Here is a 20022-nt window from a genome sequence, read left to right on the forward strand (position 1 = left end):
CATTCACTCAGAAAATATTTTCCTTTCTTAGCATTTGTATGAAAGAGAAAGGAAACAAAAAGATCAACTGTGCCAGAAGACTAGGGATTATGAACATCTAAAGCTTCCTGCCACTGGTATCTGTGGAGGATGACAGTAAGAGGAGATTTAAAAAGGGAGAAGACAAGTTCATAGTCAATAGGTTTATAAACAGATGTGGGGCAGAGCACTCCCACAACTGCACAGGCATTAAATATGTATCAACATGTATTCGCATACCATCTTCCCAATCAGAAGCCAGATTTAAAAAATAAATGCTGTATGTAAACATACTGTCTACCTAGGATTATCCTATGTATTCCAAGCTTACCCATACAAAGGATGCCTGCTCACACATCACTATTTTTTCAGTCTTACAAAGCAGCCCAATATCCCCAAAACTGCATTGGCAAACAAAATCTCTTGTGCAAAAAATTACTTTCGTGTTAACACTGTTACAAAGAGTTCTACAAGCTCCTATATGCTACTTCAAGTCTACTTATAACTTGGTTTTGGACCACTTGTAAGACACCTGTAACAGCCCAGCAATGCTACAGTTCCAAGAGCCGCAGCCACCCAGACCAGGAGTGCAGTCCAGAGGCACACATGCAACAGCACTGGCTTTATTTTACGAGCCCACTAGCTCACCCTGCCTCCAGGACAGCCCATGGCACCAGGATATTCATACAGCAACAAAGTTCATACTTCCAACAACCAGCCCCTAGACATTCCTTGAACCAGAAGTTATACAGGTTTGATTACACTCAATTGGTAATTTATTTTGTTGTCTGTAATATCACACAACCTTAGACTCTTCAAGGTTGGTTTTACTCTCTTACTATCCTGAAGAGTTCAGTAGCTTTAGTAGGCATGGTCAACTTGTTTCCACTCCCCCTCATCATATTGGAGCCTTTTAAATGCAGGATAAGTGGAAAATTAACCGAAACTAAGCTACAGCTAAAGAGAAGCATACTTTTCCACTACAAACAGCTTTAACATTTCTGTGTATAGAGATCAATCTTGCAAGCTTTCATTTAGCACCGAAGAAGTGGTTCTGTTCACCACCTCCATGGCTGCTGACCTGGATGTTACCTCCAACCACAAGCCACTGTGCAGGACAGGACAGGGCCCCTGGCTATGAGTAGAAGCCATTGTGGGGTCCTTGTTGGGGACTGCTGGGGGTTGCTGGGCGTTGCTGAGGGCTGATATCTATCTCCCACCAGGCTATGTTGCCTGGCTTTTGTACCATCAACCTTGGTTTGGGATGTACCAACCTCTCACAGGACAGTAGTCACTGAAGCAGTAAAACAATATAATTGAGAGAGGAAGTAAGGTTAATGTTTGGTGAAAAACATTCATTTTTTGATGAAAATCGTTCCATGGTAAAGCTTAGAAAAGCCAGTAGTAAAAGAGTTCACTAACTTCTTTCAACAACTTTTGTAGTATGGCTCCGGATCATGGAGAGACACTTCAAGCTATGGGAAGTTCAAGAAGATGTTAATAAAGCAAATATTTAAGTGAAAAATTTCACTGTCACTACACACCCACTAAAGTGAATTTTTAAAGGTGAAATTATTTAGTGCTTCAGTATCTTAAAAGCAGCCCACATATAAGTTCTCTTGAGTCCCCAGTGTATACAGACTATATCCCTCAACTTGTTTCTAATTAATCATAATGTTATTCCATAACTGAAAAACCAAGTATACTTTTAGACATGTAAGTATATTTTATCTAAACTGCCAGGATGCTAGAAATCTGGAAAGGAAAAATAAAAGTCTGCTCGGGACTAGCACATCCATACTTGGTTTGACCATACATGTCTTTCCCTAAAGATGCAAATGGTGACTAATCCTTTATTTGTTAATCTGAAATGCTTATACTCAAATAAAACATGACTTTTTCAACCACATTGAATAACTTTGACTTGATGAGTCAGTAATAAGTGTTATCCTAAGGAAATGAAATCTCAAAAGATATCAAAAATAATTAAGCACTTGCATGAGACTCATCTGTTTTTCCACTTATGCACAGGAGATTTACATGCAAAGCACCCACTGAAGCTACTTGAAGTTAATGTTCAGCACTTACGATATAGAAAACTGGAATGCTGGAAAAAACTAGCATTTTCTAGCCACAAAACTGCTTGGTTTCATTTGTATATGCAGATTTTTTACAATGTTTGGGGTTTATGAAAACTTTACTTGAAAGGATGACTTCTCAGACTGGGACTTTCAATATTATCCTATTATTCTAGGACAGGCTCCGCTGAAGGATTTTCACTTTTAATCCAAAAATAAAAAAAATCTTTTTTAAGGGCTACTATGAATCTGGATGCATTTAATTTGAGAAGCAGTTCTGATTATGTTTTCTGGCTTAAGGAATTGCATTAATGTGGTTAATATTTAGAACCAGAAATATTCTATGTAGCTTTGAAATTAACTTCAAGTGTTTTACTTTTTTTGTTACATATGACTGTGTTTGGTGCTAAGGCTGGCCTTCAGGAATCCCAGAACCAAGAGGAAAGACAGAAAGTCTGGAGAAGGCAGGACTGTACCTTGGTTGAGGAGAATCTGGATAGAGACCATCTAGACAAACTGGACACCCACAAATCCATGGGCTAGCAGTGTGCCCAGGTGGCCAAGAAGGCCAACAGCATCCTGGCTTGTATCAGAAATGGTGTGGCCAGCCTGACCAGGGAAGTGATCGTGCCCTTGTACTCGGCACTGGTGAGGCCGCACCTCAAGTCCTGTGTTCAGGTTTGGGCTCCTCACTGCAAGAAAGATATTGGGGTGCTGGAGTTTGTCCAGAGGAGGGCAATGAATCTGGTGAAGGGGCTGGAGAACAAGCCTTACGAGGAGCGGCTGAGGGATCTGGGGTTGTTTAGTCCTGGAGAAGAGGAGGCTGAAGGGAGACCTTATCACTCTCTACACCTACCTGAAAGGAGGTTGTGGGGAGGTCGGTATTGGTCAGTTCTCTGAAGTGACAAGTGGTAGGATGAGAAGAAATGGACTCAAATTGAGTCAGGGAAGGTTTAGACTGGATTTTTGGGGGAATTTCTTTAATGAAAGAGTGGTAAAGTGTTTGAACAGGCCGCCCATGGAAGCTTTTTTTCAAAAAAATTGTTGAGATGGCACTTTGGTACCTGGTTTATCAGGCATGGGAGTGTTGGGCTCAAGGTTGGACTTGATGATTTCAGAGGTCTTTTCCAACCTTAATGATCTATGATTCTTTGCACGGGAAATTTCTGGCCCCTTTGTGCTGAGATAAATAACATTATTGCAAACGTGACTGAAGTGTAATATGCTCCTAATTAAATAAAGAAAACAAAATTAGAACGAACACATGCCAACAAACTTATAGTTTGCTAAAGCAAGCGCTGTACTTTGTTAGGGGATATGAAGTAATGTTTCTACAAGAATTTTTACTCTAAATCATTACAAAACTAATCCAAAGGCATTCAGGAATGTCTGGGGAATGGTAAGAGGAACCATGTTTTTCTATGTTTTTCACATGTTCAAATACATTTCAGTAAAAATCTTTAATAGCATTTTAAATAGAACACTCACTGGGTTTAATAAAAAATTACAAGAACACACTAGTCAGCAAAGCAGCTAAATCCACCTGAATCCTACATACTTTCACGGAATTATTTACATCACTGTCATGTGAAGGAATGTTTGTAATGGGTGAAGGTGCCACCATGTTGGGAACCCCAAGAATGACATGGATAAACAACTATCAACTTGAAGAAACCTATTTGGAGTTTTCAGCCAGCTAGCATAGGAACTGCTATAGGAAAATTTTTACTCACTGATATAAAATGAAGAAGCCAAAATCAAATGTATTATTCCAGCCAAACCAGGATCCCTTCCAAACAAAACCTGCATCTCACCCAAAGGTGAGTGATGAGGGTGATGAAGTACCAAACTATGGTTCTAAACAGCAAAGATTACGCAACTGTATGACAAACTTCTTGGCCACAGCATTCTGACACTCGTGCATGATCAGGGGAGAAGAGCTTTCTTGAAGAAGCCTTTGTGAGTTGTTTTTGCAGAGGTATGGGCAATAACAAGTGTCCACTGATTTTCAGGAAAAAATACTGGAAGCCAGTGTCTCCCCACAGCCTCTGAGGCTGTTCTAGCCAAGTCAGCTCAAATGCCCTTTGGGTATCAATTTGCTGCACGACTGCTCCCATTTGCTTTCAAAGCATGCCAAATCTTCACATGCAAAACATGCCAGCAGAGTGTCATGTTCACTGGCTTTGGTTTTTTTCAAGTGGTTCTTTTCCTATCATGAGTACAGCCTGGTACTGCATGCTGAATTGCTTTCACAATAATTACAGTGACACTGATCAGACTGCATTAACTTGGCTGCTCCATGGATGTGACAGATAGATTTTACCCAACGGATTCTCTGTCTTACAGCAAAATTAAGTATTTTCTCTTCACAGAAAAGACCTCAGGTACATAGATCATGGTGAGTTCATGAGATCATTTGGATCTCTCAAATTTGCTGGACAAGATACTCTGTAAATTAAACTTTATTTATGAGCTCACTAGGAAAAAAATCAAATACAACAAACAAGTGTTCAATCCCATTTGCATGTGAATTCACCACTTAATGAGCTCTCTAACTCACAAGTTCTTTAATTCATAACTTGTAACTCCTAACTTGTTACCCACGCACCTATGAGTAAAATAGTTACCTATGCAATGGTGAAGAAGCTCATCTTTCATCCTCTGTCAGAGTGTAGGCATTCCTTGTGTCACACCAGGAAGCATGAAAGCCTCAGCAGTCCAGCTGCTGTTGGATCCGCTTCCAAAACTTTTTCAGTATGTATTTAGCCTTGCTGCTGAGCAAACACATCAGTTTCAAGAGAAGCAAAAAAATATGACTGAAAATCAGACTATTCTCTGATAAATAATCATCATTGTCCTTATGAAACACCAGTAGTACTGTTCCACACTCTTTTTCACATTAACTAAATACTTTTATTATTCCTTTTTTAATGCCTTTGTCAAATTTCCCTCTATCAGTGTGAAATTCATTTATGATAGCTTTCTTAGCCTGCAGGTACCAAAAGCACAAAAAATGCCCTCATTGTCAACCTCATGGTCAGCTCAGCTGGAAGACCACATACTGATGGGAACTGGAAATAAGCTTAAACATTATAAACAGGTCAGCAATAATTACCATGTAACATGGCAACTCCCATTCAAAAAAAAGAAAAAGAAAAAAAGTCATGTAGACTGGACCCCTATGATTTTCAAATAAACATCACTTACTATTATATATTAAAATTTTCCACTCTATGAGGGCTGAGCTTTTGCCCTAAAAGGCAGAAACTCCCAATTCTTTTAAAATAAACTGACAGGGCTGTTCATGACCTTGCCTTCTGCAGGGTTTGTTTTGTCTTCTGAGTTTCATTTGAGATGTAACAACCAATGCTGATGTGTGTCAGCCCAGCAGGCTTAACTGAGACTGAATTTCTAGCATTCTGCAGGGCAAGTCTAGGACCTAATATAGGAAGTCAAAGAAAACCCTTCAAACAGTATTAATAAAAAAGAGATTAATTTTATCTTCTTTAAAAGCATGGCTTTTACAGTAATCTTCTAGTCAAGCTACTGCTGCTGGACTCCACTAAAACGCTGTTTGTTCTACTTTCTGAGAAAGATAGAAGGGAGAAGCACATACTGGCAACAAACATGTAGTCAGGTGCCTGGTCCAGCTCTTGTTTGTTTGTGGTATTTTTAGGGTTTTTTTTCAGAAAATGACTGTTTTCTATTCACCACTCTGAAATTCTTCACAGAAAAGTGCTGGCAAAACATTGTTGATGCACAGTTTACAACAGCTTCCATTATTCTCTGTTATTGAAAAATGCTAAAAGCACCAAATTTCACTACAGTTTTTATTCCATAAAACTCCAAGATGTTCTGAATGAACAATCCTATAAAAAAAAAAAGGAAAAAATAATAAGTTGTTAGCCAAAGATTTTATTTTGAGAAGTCAGTATTGTCACTGCCCTATGGATGGTTGTGTAACCAGTTGCCTATATCGCTTGGCAACTCCAGGCCGTCAATAAATGTCAGGAAATGCCCTTTACCATCATTGCAGGTTGTTCATAAACTGGATGGAGTGCTGAGGAAGAGTCTGAGCAATCAAATGATTAAATGTCTGGTGCCTTAAATAGAAATATTAAATAATGATTAAAGCTGTCAGCCACTAAAGCATAAACACAAACATGCACACAGAATTTTTTCTCATTTCCGTTATGAGATTGCTGAAAAAATATTGAGCTGACAACGTTATATAGCATTGATTGATTATTCATGCCCAGCTATGTTCTCACTTCTTTGAGCTGGAAGATTCAAGCTGAAAGCGGCATCATGAGTAATTTTTGTATTCATAAACTGTGTGTTCACAATACAGTAAAAACATCACTGCTGGTGGTGTAGATTATCCATCAGAAGAGGGAAGGGTCTAAGAGAAAAGGAATTTTTTTGTATTAATAATGGTAATGATAATGCAGGATTATAATGACTGTAATAAATTGTTTAAAGAAAGATCTTTTCTATTGTGTATCCAGTTAAAAATAAAACTAATGAAGCTGCACATACAGTTCCAAAAGAGTGATTTTAGCTCTATATCAAAAGAAACTTGTGAACTTCCAGTTTTCTCTGGAACTGTCACGTTACTTTCTGCAAACTAGTCATTGAAACTAATCCAGCATTCCTGAAATAAAACTCCTCCTTGAATCTTACATAAATCCATTTTGTAAGCTGTAACAAAACCCAAGCCTAAGCACTATGTTGTTTTTCCATTAACTGTAATCATATCAGGGCATTATCTGTAGTCAGTCAGCAGAAGACCATGAGATCACCCATTCTTTTGATCAAAACTCCCACTTTGAAGGAGGAAGCAGAGATAGATCAACCACTGCACTGCAGCAGCATAGACACCACCACCCACCGTTCCACTGAAGCAGACAAGCAGCATCTTTGGTATCTTTGAAACCACAGCTGAGTTCATGTTAGATCCAGAGTGGCCAGTAAGACACCCCTCTCTCACCACTAACCACAATCCATCCCTAGAAAGGATAAAAACATCAAACAGCAGAATGTTACTCAAATAAAGCTTGAACATATATAACAATATTTACAGATAATCAAGAGCAAAGACACAGAAAAAGTAGCATATTTCTTTTACAGGAACCCTGAGATGGTCTAATTGTGGCCCAGAACAAGCAAGGTATCTTGCTTTTACTTATCTGCATATTTGCCTCAGCACTGGTCTCTCTCACCTCCAACACTTAATGTACCTGTTGTATGGGAAAGTTCACCTTATTATAAGGAGGAGATACCAGAAACTGCCCTTCTCTCATGATAAACACACATACACACACAGCAGACAGAAACAGTCACTATACACAGATGGCAACAATGGCCTCATCCTGTTTCATCTATGGCTGATCAGGATGAAGGTCCATTGGTGGAAAATACATATATGCCTGTATAGCGTGGTCCCACGAGCCGGCCCTTGGATCCTCTCAGCTCCAGTTGCCTCATACATAGACAAAGATGTGCAAACTGGTCTCAGTCAGCCTCAGACCCCATGGTCTCACTAGTAGTTGGCTTTGACCTCCTGGTCCCTCTAGAAGACACTCTGTGACATTGATCTCTCCAGTATCCATCCAGACTTACAGCCACCTCCACATCTGGCTCCCAAGCCTCATATCCTGCTTGTCACTGGTCCTGCTTGGCAGTCACTAGTTATCACATCCTGACATACACACCCACACGATGGGCAAGGACTCCCAACCTTGCCAAAGACACATTGAACCCTGCTGTGACCCATGGTCCCTACCCCGGGTGCTGACACTTAAATCACACACATATATGCAGAACAGAATCTCCTCACTGGTGACAAGAGTCAGAAACAGAGTTTAATGAGAAGACAGCGCAGACTGCTGATGAGGCCACAGGGGGCAGTCAGAGAAGTATACTGATCAGAACCTCTTGTACATGGCTGGCCATATAAACTTCATAAATTTATTGTCTGCAATTTCTGTTGGGGCAGACACTGCAGCTACAAGAAGAATAAAACAATTTCAAGTCAGTCCAGGGAAAGAGAAGATAATATGCAAAAAGTACATGAATTCTTTTGAAGGACAAATGTTGGCTCAGCACAAAAGACATAATTCAAGTTTTTTAACAAAACGGTAATCTTGGATGCTAAGGAGCTAAGAAATTATAGCATCATGTAACCACAGCTGCATGGAAGCACAAAACCCCACAGAGGTTGTCACTTCCACAGCTCAGGCCCTTCAGTTCTCCCAAAAGAATTCAGGATCCATTGAAGTCAAAGCAACAAAAAAATTAGGGGGGGGGAGAGGAAGGAAAAAAATGAAAAGCCCTGTGCAGATCAGAGGCAGAGCTGAGCCTCGTTCAGCTCTCTGAACTGCTCTTTCGTCCAGAGATTCCACCTACAGATTCTCTGCGGTAGGGAAATAACTTGTGAGATAATTGTACACACACATTTTCCGTATATCCCGTGAGCTGTTAAATCTGAAATCAGAAACATAATCCCCAAAGGCTGGAAATCCTGTGTGATGCAATGCAACAGCGGCCAAATGAGTACCTCCATAAACAGCTAATTAGACACATTATTCTTAATAAAAATGAGTCTAAGTTTAAGTAACCATGAAATACTCAGCCCTTTGCTTCAAAGGATGAATGAGTTTGAAAGGAGCAGGCTGTTACAATACAAATAGCAGATTTAACTACAAGCTGCTTTTCAAGGGTGAAAGCCTAGTGGAGCAGTTTAGGTTTAGAAACTTTTATAGATCAAAAGGTGAAAGGAAACCAAATGAAGAACAATTTTGCATCTCATCTTTAATTTAATGTAATGTGGAATATATAAGCAAATTAAATTTAATAACAGATACACAATGATCAGACTTCAGTCCTGACAGCAACAAGCTCCTGCAGTGCTTATTATTATAACTTATTCTGTACCACGAGACAGGTCAGATTAGAAATGGAAATCAGCAAGCTCAAGTTCAGGGTTGTACTTGCCACAATTATTTTGCTCCTATGCTCTGAGAAATCGTAAGCTTTTGAGTCTGCATACTTGGAATTGGGTTTTCTTGGAATTCAGATAACCAGTAAGAAATATATATGGAAAGACAGAATAAATTTATTTATCATTTTAAATTCCTCTTTCCACTTATCTGTTCTTCTCCCTTCTTAAGTGAGCTTTTGCCTCTATTTCATCAATTAATTTAGCTGGATTACCTGCCTGCTTCTCTTGCTGTCTTTATTCTTTCCTCCTCATCACAGAACACAGACCTGAATTTATGCCTTTTTCACCAGGTCCTTCTATTTCAGTGAGACAACAAGAAGACCTAAATAGGTATGAGTTACACACAGATACTGTGGTAATGCACAAATCTGACAGCAGGTGTTCAAACCAGTAACTGCTGACCCTTGCCAGGCAAATCTAAACTCCACTTACGCAATTCGACATGCCAAGAAATAATCAGTCTTTGCACGTTAGTTTGTATACGGATTTTGCCGTTCACACAAGCATTCTGTCTAGCCCTTTTTCTGCAACAGTTCACTCACCCACTGTATACATCACATTTACAGAAACTGCACAGCTGCATTTAGACATAGAGTTAATATAGACTGTAAACTAAAATTACATTTTCTATGTGGTATTTCCTGATTAATAAAAAAATCCCTAATGAACTCTTTTGTTCAACATGGTTACTTTGATTTGATTTACACTCTAATAAAGCTGTCAATGTTCACGCAGCACTTAAAAGGTTTTCTGATCCTTCCTCCTCCTGGAAGTCTTGTCATTCAACCTGGTATATGAAGCACAGCATTTATATTAGCATTCACTGCATGCATGGCAACACTGACCTAGTGTCTCATGTGCCTTTAACATCTGAGAGACACGATTAAAATCCATGGGAACATAAAGCCTAACAGTGGGAGGGCAATACGTGTTGAAATAAAAAAGATGGAAATAAAAAAACCCACATTCTATGTGACCACATATCTACATTAAGAATATTTTTACTGTAAAACCATGCATTTAACTATGCAAGAAGTAATCAGGCAAATAGCGTCATTATTCTTTAAGTCTCTCAGAGAATGTTTGTTATGATTACTGGACAGCTGAGAGTGATAGCTGTGGGGATAGCTGGTCACTTTGCTTAGTTCCTTCATTACCCACTGTTTAATCTAAGGAATGTCAAATGTCATCACTTCATGGGATGAATGGCCTGGATCACAAGTACCCACAGCAGACAGCAAATATCTAATCAGCAGGATGGAGTTTTTAAAGTAGTTGTAGAGACCCATTTTGAAGATCAGACTGCTCGACCTTCACCTCTCTGCCTTCTTGAATCTCCAGCTGTGAAGCGGATGTAACGTAGCTGCTGAAGCAAGCTACAGGGATACAGCTGTTTGCTTGACCGATTCGCCCAGTGTGGCAGAAGCCAGCACTGCTCCTGTGTGTCACATCTTTACTATAACACTAATAGAGGGCGAAAGTCCCCTGGAATCATAGAAGTAATGTCTAGACTATGAGAAAATGTTACTCGTAACAGTTATCTATCTAACAGAAATAATTGTTCTATGCTATAAAAAAAATGAAAAATGTGTCTCTGACACAGATATTACTCGTGAAATATAGTCTTCCAGTCCGATGGATGTTTCAGAGAAGCATTCTGGCATCTTTAGCTTTTTCCCATTTTTAGCATTTATTTTTAACTTTTAGAAGTTTTGTAGTTTTATTATTTTTCACTATTTTCTTCTCCAATTTTAGCATTTGTATGGAGCTTGTGGGTTTTGTGTGATTTTCATGTTTTATGTGATTTTAGGATGTTGTAGCATGTTATACTGTTCTCTTCATTTTTTGCTCTTTTTGTGTCTGGTTTTTGTGGGTTTATTGTGGGTTTGTGGGGTTTTGTGATTTGTGCCTTTTATCAGGCTTAGTGTATTTTATTGTTTTAAGCAATTTTTTAATATGTTTTAGCATGTTTTACCAGGTTTAGCTTTGGGTTTTTGGGTTTTTTTTGCACCTACAGCTTTTTTGAGGGTTGGGTGTGGGCTACAATTTCTATCATTTTTTAAACGTTTTAGTGGTTTTAGTGCTTGAGCTTATTCCTTTTGCCTTTTTCCTAGGCATAGGGTACTTCTTTGCATAAAAAAAAAAAACCAAACAGCAAGGAAGTGACTTTCCTCTGGCTACATCAGTCTAATTATCACTTAACTAATTTCTGAAGATGAACCAGCAGATCTTCCCCAAGATACTAATAAGGCAACAGAGAAAAGTAGAGGAAATATTTTCAAGAACAGCAATTTTTGAAAAATTTATAAACAGAAATGAGCAGTTTTTACTTACTTCTTACCTTTTGTCTCTAGTGAGTATTTATAAACCTTTCCCTCTTCAAATGTCAGGAAGGAATTTGGAAACCAGAAAGCCAAACCAGGGCTTAGGCAGAGTATTCTTGAACTACAAATAACCTAGTGGGGAATTTAGTCTCATTCTGAAACCAAAATTGGTTTTTGAGAACATAATTATAAAATTGAGTGGTTTGACATGCATCATAGCTTGGGCTCAGAGAGTAAATTTAATGTATAAACCTAACAGCAATTCTACTTTTACTGTAGTGTCACAGCATAACATAAGTTGTGTTAGAAGTTTGTAGCTCTTGCTTTTAATGTGTTTTCTGGTACAGAGCTAGGAAGAGACTTGCAATTCCAACAATAAACAAAATACTTTTACAAAAAAGAAATCCAAGCCAAGCCTAATTTAAATTAATTACGTTTTTTACCCCAGGATTTTAAAGACCCCTATAAATTCTGGCTTTAACACATCATTGGTGTGAATGACCCATTCCCACCTTGGGAGCCACAGTTCAGAACTTGGAGAACAGAACCATAATATCTCCTCAAAGACTTGTCAAATTTTCAGCCAGACTTTTTGACAGTATAACAGATAACTAGAATGTTGTGGTTGTTTCTTTTTTTAACTGCCATTTTTCGAGCTGGAAATGTAATGGAATTGCTGTACCACTGTGCAACCCCAATGTGCCTAATAAATTAAATATTCCAAACAAAAATGAATGCATTTTCGGTCCACTATTATAAACTGTTTCTATAGGTCAGAACTCAACCTGCTGTGCTGCTGAGCCAAAATTGCTCTTTGGTAGTTGAAATGAGTGATGACTTGACAGGCACAACATTAGTTATGTGAGTTTTCATTCTCATATAGACTCTCAAGTGAATTAACTTCACTGACCTGAATCAGAAGACTACAGCAGTGCCGTTTTATAGACTCCCTTGACCATTATGTCCCCCTTCACTTGCTGAATGTGAATAAAACTCAGTAATTCTGATAACTGTCAGGCAAACAGTATGTTCCTGAGAGTGATTGTGTCGTCAGACCTGAAAGACTTCTATGTCACGTGTCACAATCCACAGGTCTATAACTTGGAGTGCTAAAAAATGCATTAGAGTTCTAACAAACAGGAGCCGAGCTGATGTACTTGTGGGGCTATTATGCAAATAAGGACTTACAATTTATTGAAAAACAAAGTCATTTAATAATAGTATTTTACAGACTTCTGCTGGATATTTCAACATTCATGCAGTTTTAAAGAGAGGGGGAAATCAATGTTCCTGAAAGTAGAGTGATGCTTCATTGACAATAAGTCATTAGGACAATCAGAAATAAAGCTACGCTTCCCTGACACATATACACTGCCTCTCTTCATTAGAAAAGGATTTGGTTTTGTTTGTCCTTTTCTTAATGTAATGTGTGATATTCGATGTATTCAATTTCTTTGAGTCACAATGTCCTTAATCTCCATTATAAGCGTGAAATAAGAGAAGTGTAGATATGTTAGGCCGTTTGACCGTGACTGTATACTGAACCTGTGTCAGAGTACAATACTTCATCTGCTTCTCAAGTTTGCAACAATGACACTGAAAATGTACCTCCAAAGATCTGGTGGGCTTGTTCAGATGACCACCTACCCATAACACTGATTATTAAAACAAACCAGCCTTCTCTGGATGCAGGAAGAAAACTCGCTGTTCAAAAGAACAGATTTTTGCTTTTTTTCTGAGTTTTGTCTACCACTCCCAGCAACAAGAGAATAAAGAGACTCGCCAAAAAGATTCAGTCCAGATTTTAAGGCCAGGGTAATTTTGATACAATCTGAATGCCTTTTCTCATTCCCATCTAGTACATATGATCTGAATGCCAGAAAAAAAAGTCATTACTTTTCCTGTAGGGATATTAATAACTCCAGTGGGAGCTCCATCAGCTTTACATGCCACAGCTTCAGGTGTTACTCTTTGTGACCACCCAGCCTGCTCCACACTACAAGCAGCAAGTGCGTGCAGCTTCCCCGGACAACACAGTCTGCAGTATCGTCAGACGAGTTCAAAGGGCTGGCAAATGCAAGAAAATACTTTGCAACAAAGTGGACTGGGGAACACTCACACAAATCAACTTGTCACAGGGGCACAGGCAGTAGCTTTGAGAAGAGAAATGGTGATAAGCAGCTAGGTAAGCTGGTTGGGTAAGTACTTGATAAACCACTGCAATGAGACCCGGAAAAGTAGCTCAAGTGGTGGGCAGAGGCATCTGTTCTGGTAAATGGATGGGCCACTAAGTACATATTCCAGTTCATCTGTACAGGTGCTAGGTGGGTTCAGAACTTATACACACTGCATACTGTTCTGGTTCTCTTCAAAGTTAATTTTCTTAATCCACCTCTGTGTTCCCTCTCTCCTCTCCTCTCCCTCTTACAATGCTGTATCTCTCAGCTTGAGAAATCAGAATGAGCAATGCTTCTGTTTGGGGCTGTACGCACCTTACAGGTGGCTTGTCTGAAGTAATGCTTCTGCTGCAGAACTACAGGCCAGAGCAAAGAAGTTGTGCCACGGCTCTGTTTGGCCCACGATTATATGTTGCAAGGGCTAGCGTATAGCTTTTGAAATAAAGTGGCTATTTTGGATTCCAAATCCCGAAAAGGAGTTAGTCCAACTGGATACCTCAGTTCAATCTGCCCAACTGGATATCTGCCCAACTGTCTATCACAGTCGGAGAGCTCAGGGAAGGCTTCTGCTTTATGGCAGCTGTAATTTAAACACAAAAATATAAACATGCACAGTTGCATGTGAAGCAGAAAAAGGAATAACACAGACAATACAAAAAAGTTGTTCAAATCACCCAAACTAAAAACATATGCAGTTATGTTATCACAAGGGAGAAAGGCCAAGATGAAGCATAGAAATGTAAGTGCAGAGAAGCACTTAGATTTCTCATATTGACCCCTAAAAAAAAAGACAAATTGGTTTATGATAGAATTTGATAATCAATGTTATATAGGTGATACATCAGGAATTTTTGTCTTGCCAACCTCACAACCAAAGAGAGTGGGAACTTTTAATGAAACTGGGAATTCATTCCAAAGCAGCAAAAGAATTTTCTTTCCCAAACAACATTGAATACTATAGAGCCTGTGACAACATAAATCCAAAAATTTAGCTGGAATAAAAAAGCTTGGATATTTGCGTATATAAAAAAATTAGTTATAATTGATGCTTCAGGGACATTCAGTTTTCAGGAGCTTGTACTAATCTCCAGCTATAAGAGATCAGGATGAGACTTAACATGATAGACAGACCATGCCACATCCATCACTACACTTAAACATTCCTCTAAGGCTCTGGTCCCCATAGGAAATAGATTACTGAGCTAGGCAGTTGGTATGAAGAGCCAGGTTTGAACATTCACTGATAGGATCATCCTAGGCGTATTACAGGGCTTAGAGTTACCAAAGACTGGCATATATGACAGGATGAGGTCAGACTCCTCTGCCTTCAGTGAAGACATAGACCAGCCACCACATCCATACTCTGGTTTCCTGGGACGTTGCTGTCTGAGCTGTGCATGTAATTACACCTTGTGTAATTCCCATTTTTTTGAAAAGTTGTAGCTCCAGACACCATGTGGCAGAAACTGAGAAGACAAGCAATGGAGGAAGCTTTTCTAGTAGGAACAGAAAGAGGCAGCTAGAAGTTAAGTCACTGAAACTGGTTGTAGGTGGATCAAGAATCCAGCTGTTGAGATGGATCCTCATGTGAAGAGAGTTCACCAGTCACAGTCCAATGAATAACACAGACCAATACTTTGAGAGTTTTCTGAACATACTGGGGAAACCATAGATTCAAAAGTCAGGCTTAAAAAAGAACACATCAATTCCAATATCACTCTTTCACCCACTATTGATGAAAACACTGTCCTGATAAATTCACCTCTGCATATGTAGACTGCAGGGTAAGTCACCAGTGACTGAAATGGAAATTTTCATAGTTGGCTAGAATTGATAAATACCTGTCCACTCTGAGATGATTTAAGGAGTCTGTAGCCTCAGTACAAACTGGCAGAAGAACATTACATAACTCATGCACTTTTGTTCCGCCTCTCCAGGTTGACTACATTACTTCAATGTATTGCTGAACTGAAAGACTGGAGAAACAAAGCTAGAACTGGCAGAGCAGCCCATCGCTTAACATAAGAAAGCTGATCGCAGCATGGGCCAGCTAATAGCAGTTCCCAAGGAGCCACTTCAGCAGTCAGAATCAGCAAGGTAGAATGAAGTCCTACCAAGAGCCCATCACTCCTGATCATTGGCAAGGACATGGTAAAGCAGTTCTTTTCCATTTGCACTTTGCAAGGTGTCAAGAATCCTTTGTTGACCAGTTGCTCTGTCTTTATGAAAGTCATGAAACAAGGCAGGCATGCGGAGATGGCTTAATACACATGAGAAACTATATCCAGAGTTTCTTCAAGTTGTACAGTATTAAAGCAAACTTTTAAAAGGGCCTGTTATTTTTGTAGCCAACAATATTGGTGACTGCAAAGGGTATGATAGTCATAAATAAATTTCCAGGTCTTTTGAGTTTCCAGTGCTTGAATGCAGTAGTTCAGACTCTAGCCGCCAGCAGGGTGAGGCGCAAAAACAAGATGACAAAACAAGGATGACAAAAAGTAATGTCCTCATTTATGAGAACACATTATTTGTCTCTGACAAAATTTGTACCAAGTTCTGGGAACAACCTATCTGCTGGAGATACAGATGTTAAAATATGGTGTAGAGAGAAAATAGAGACCTACAAATGCATGTAAAAAAAACCCAAAAAAACATTACCAATTTATAATTACTCCCAGTGCACCAGCATAAGAGATTGTCTCTAGACATGGTCAACGGATTCATTACACTTATAACACCAATACAAAAAATATTCAAAAGAATCCTTGTAATGCGTCAACTTTTATTGGGATTTCTCTGGAAAATATCCTTTTACATAGGCTTTTATTTACACTAGAAACACAGGGACAAGACTTTATAATCCAGTGATGCATCAGTGCTCAGCACTGGACTGAGTGCTCATAGGGTAAAAAAGTAGATGCAGTCATAACAAATTGTTTCTGAACTTCTTCGAAGCTTATAGAAGTGTCATTATAATTTGAAGGAAGCTTGACAAGGTTCATCAGAAATTCATTGCTTGTTGTGTAGACTTCGAATGATGAATGAGAGAAGGTACATTAAAATTCTACTGCTGCCACTACCACTTCAGAAAGCTTTTGGAGGATAAATACTGCTTCTAGTTAAAGGCAACAGGTTTTGAAAGAATGATTCACTTTTTTTAATACAACTTAACAGTATTATTTAATAATTAACTTTAAGGGGCATTACCAACTCTCATAAGACAAACCCAGGACAGGAAATACAACAGATTCCTCCACGTATAGTCAAAGCTAAAGTGCTGGCTGCTGCTGTAAGAATGAGAGTGCTCTGGATAACAGGCAGGACTGGTCAGCTTTAATTTTTCTCCCACAGACCTTGATAACTGCATTTAGGATTTCAAGGGCAGAGGAAAAGAATGAGCACATTCAGGGAATGCTTTGAAAAGGCTCTCAGATGATCTGAGTTGGTGTGGATTACAATGACCACACAGCAGCTCCTCTGAACCTGCTTGCAGCGCTTGTAAAAATGAATTTTGAATAAACTTGTTAGAAAAGCCACTGCAGTCCAGATACACGGCTTCTTCTTCCTGCTCAGTATAATCCCATAAGTAATACTACTGTTTGGATCTGCTGTATGTGGGAGATACATAGAGAAAAACAGAAAAGCACATCCCTTTGTTCATTATATTAACAGACAAGAATTTATCTTCTAGATAGCTTGTGTGTGTATGTGCATATCAAGAAGCATTGAGTTGAATACTGCAGTATTTAAAGGTTTATAAACGGCCAGTAAAAGAGATACAGAAAAACCTTATGATTCCTTTATGGTTCACCTCACGCAAACTTCTAGAAAATATATACGTAATGTCTTGAAAAACAAGTCTACTTGAGTGTTGAACTCAAGCATCTAGAACAGAAATATTAATTTCCCAAATTCCCAGAGGGTTTTACTTCTCTTCTGATTATAAACACTGGCCCCACAGTGAAGTTAACCTGGGAACATTCCTCAGCCACTGCAGTGCATTGGCTTGAAAGCCAAATGCCCCCTGGTAACCTGCATGACTCTGCACCAGGAAATGTGTTTACACCAGTGCTTTCTAGGGGGCCACGCCCCCACCTGTGAACACCGCTCTGCTGTTTTGCACCTGTGTTAGAGCTATAAAAAAATTTATCATCATTTGCCAAATCAAGCCAACTTTTGTGCTTCAAAATGCCTCTGCTCTAGTCTAATAACAAATTCATGCTAATGTGGGTAAATATATTTAAATATCATGTCCTTATACAGATGGTGCTTTATTTGTACTTCAGAATAAAACGTATTTCTATCAAATTAGCTAATTCCAATTGTATCTAGTTAAAACCAAAACAGAATAATTTTCTTCTCAAATGTCCAGAGCCAGACAAGTGATCGGGATTAGAACCAGCGCCACTGTTTTAGCCTGAGCTTGGACTGAGCTTGCTTTCAATGCAACAATGAAAGATAAGTAAAACAGAATGTCATTGTATGATAAAGGAAGAGGATAAGAGGGTAGAGCAAAGAGGAACTATCATAGAATCCCTAAGTCAGAAGAGATCTTTGACATTGTAGAGTCCTACCATACCCATCCACTACTAAACCACATCCCTAAACACTTCATCCACCCATCTTTCAAACACCTCTAGGGATGGTGATTCAATCACCTCCCTGTGCAGCCTCTGAGAGTGCTTGATAACCCTTTAGGTGAAGAAATTTTTCCTAATGTCCAACCTGAACCCGTCCTGGTGCAGCTTGAGGCCATTCCCTCTTGTCCTATCACCTATCGCTTGGGCAAAGAGACCAGCACCCACCTCTCTACAATTTACTTACAGACAGCTGTAGACAGTGATAAGGTCTCCCCTCAGCCTCCTCTTCTCCAGGCTAAACAACCCCAGTTCCCTCAGCTGCTCCTCATAACACTTGTTCTCCAGCCCCCTCACCAGCTTCATTGCCCTTCTCTGGACACACACATAGAATGGTCCAAAATACTGAAATGGGGAGCTGTTTGGATTTTTTTTGTTCTTTACATTTTATTGCTTTTTGGCAGCATCAAATTATAGTTTACATGCATTCAAAAGCTAAAGCGCTCTTCAGTTTGTTGGTAGGCCCTACGGTGCAGCAACATAGCAGCTCAGGTACCAATCCTGGTGACAGCTGAATAAATATATATTTAGACTAATTCCACTGCATTCAGTTGCTTCCTCCCATGAGAAAAAGTATTAATTATTTATGATTATAATACCATCTAGGCATGTAATTCCCCTTTTCAGCTATGCAGTGCCAGGCATTACTCAGAGAAAGAAACAGCTCCATCTCACAAGAGTTCATAATCTAAACTGACAAAACAGACAAAAATGGGGGAGAAAGGAAGCACTATCACCTCTAGTGCGTATAATAGATCCTGAGCTGCTCAGATTTGTTCTGATACACCATAGTGCCAGGGGAAAACGAAAGGCGTGGTAAGATAAAGGAAAAGAATACGAAGAGGAAAAGACAGAGAAGGAAAAAGAAGGAAGTAGAAGGGGGAAATGAAAAAATCACCACTCCAGTGGGGCACAGCTGTTCCTCAGAAAAACATGGTCCATCCAGCAGCAATTTCTCCAGCAGCAGTTCTTCAGGAATGTGTGGTCCAGTAGTCTTCAGCACTTCTCCAGGTCTGGTTGGGCAGTTTCCTCATGAAATGTGATCCATGGGGTGCTGGGTGCACACACTGTGCCTACTTGGCAAGCACTATTTATAAGGCAAGCACATGCCCTATTAGGATGTGAGGGGTGGTCTTGCTGTGAAAGTTCTCAAATTGGGGCAGGCACAGAAGCTCCTTCGCCAAGGTTCTGGAACTGGGGCTGGGGGTTCCAGAGTCACTGGCAGTTCAACAGACCCTTGCCAAAATAATCTCTCTGTGAACTCTTAGGGTGCAGGTGAGCATGCACAGTGAGGGGGAGGCAGGCAGTGCCTGCTGCTGCATCTCCTCCCACTCCTCTGCAGCAGCCCCCCAGGACAGTGAGCCCACCCAAAGTGTGGGGCATGGGGGACTAGTGTCTGCTTCTACACTCTCCCCTCCCCACTGTTAACCAGGAGCCACAGGAGAAGCCCCTCAGGCACACAGGGCCTTGCATACAGATAATGCTTAAGATACCACAAATGCAAGTAAAGAAGTCAGTCTTTATACCCTGGATGGAAAATTAATGTGAAGAGCAATGAAGGACTGAATATATCAGCTATTCTGCATTAACTTCCTCTGTGGGCACCTCCAGTGCAAACTACCCATGAAACTGCAGACTTCGCTTTACAAGGCTGTAGTGCAGAGTACAAATACAAGGATTTAGTGAGGAACAGCTACCACATGGCAAATCCTTGCTGCATCCGTCTGTGAATTGAAGTCATGGCATGTAGATAAGTGTTTCATCTCACTTTCATGAGGTTCTTAG

General features: G+C 39.7%; 1 protein-coding gene across 2 annotated transcripts in view; it reads right to left on the reverse strand.

The window, feature by feature from the left end:
- CNIH3 (cornichon family AMPA receptor auxiliary protein 3) overlaps positions 1-20022 on the reverse strand; it is a 134346-nt gene that overhangs the window by 19525 nt on the left and 94799 nt on the right. Inside the window, exons 8-9 of one of the 2 annotated variants that reach the window (XM_054063124.1) lie at positions 6988-7105; positions 5896-5965 (exon numbers count right to left, since the gene is read on the reverse strand). The exons of the other annotated variant lie outside the window; for it this stretch is intronic. Of the exons in view, the coding sequence (XP_053919099.1) occupies positions 5927-5965; positions 6988-7105 (157 nt within the window). The 3' untranslated portion in view covers positions 5896-5926. Of the gene's footprint in view, positions 1-5895; positions 5966-6987; positions 7106-20022 lie in introns of those variants that run through there. 2 annotated transcript variants of the gene reach the window in all.

Source organism: Cuculus canorus, chromosome 3 (genome assembly GCF_017976375.1).
Source record: "Cuculus canorus isolate bCucCan1 chromosome 3, bCucCan1.pri, whole genome shotgun sequence".
Classification (NCBI taxonomy): Eukaryota; Metazoa; Chordata; class Aves; order Cuculiformes; family Cuculidae; genus Cuculus; species Cuculus canorus.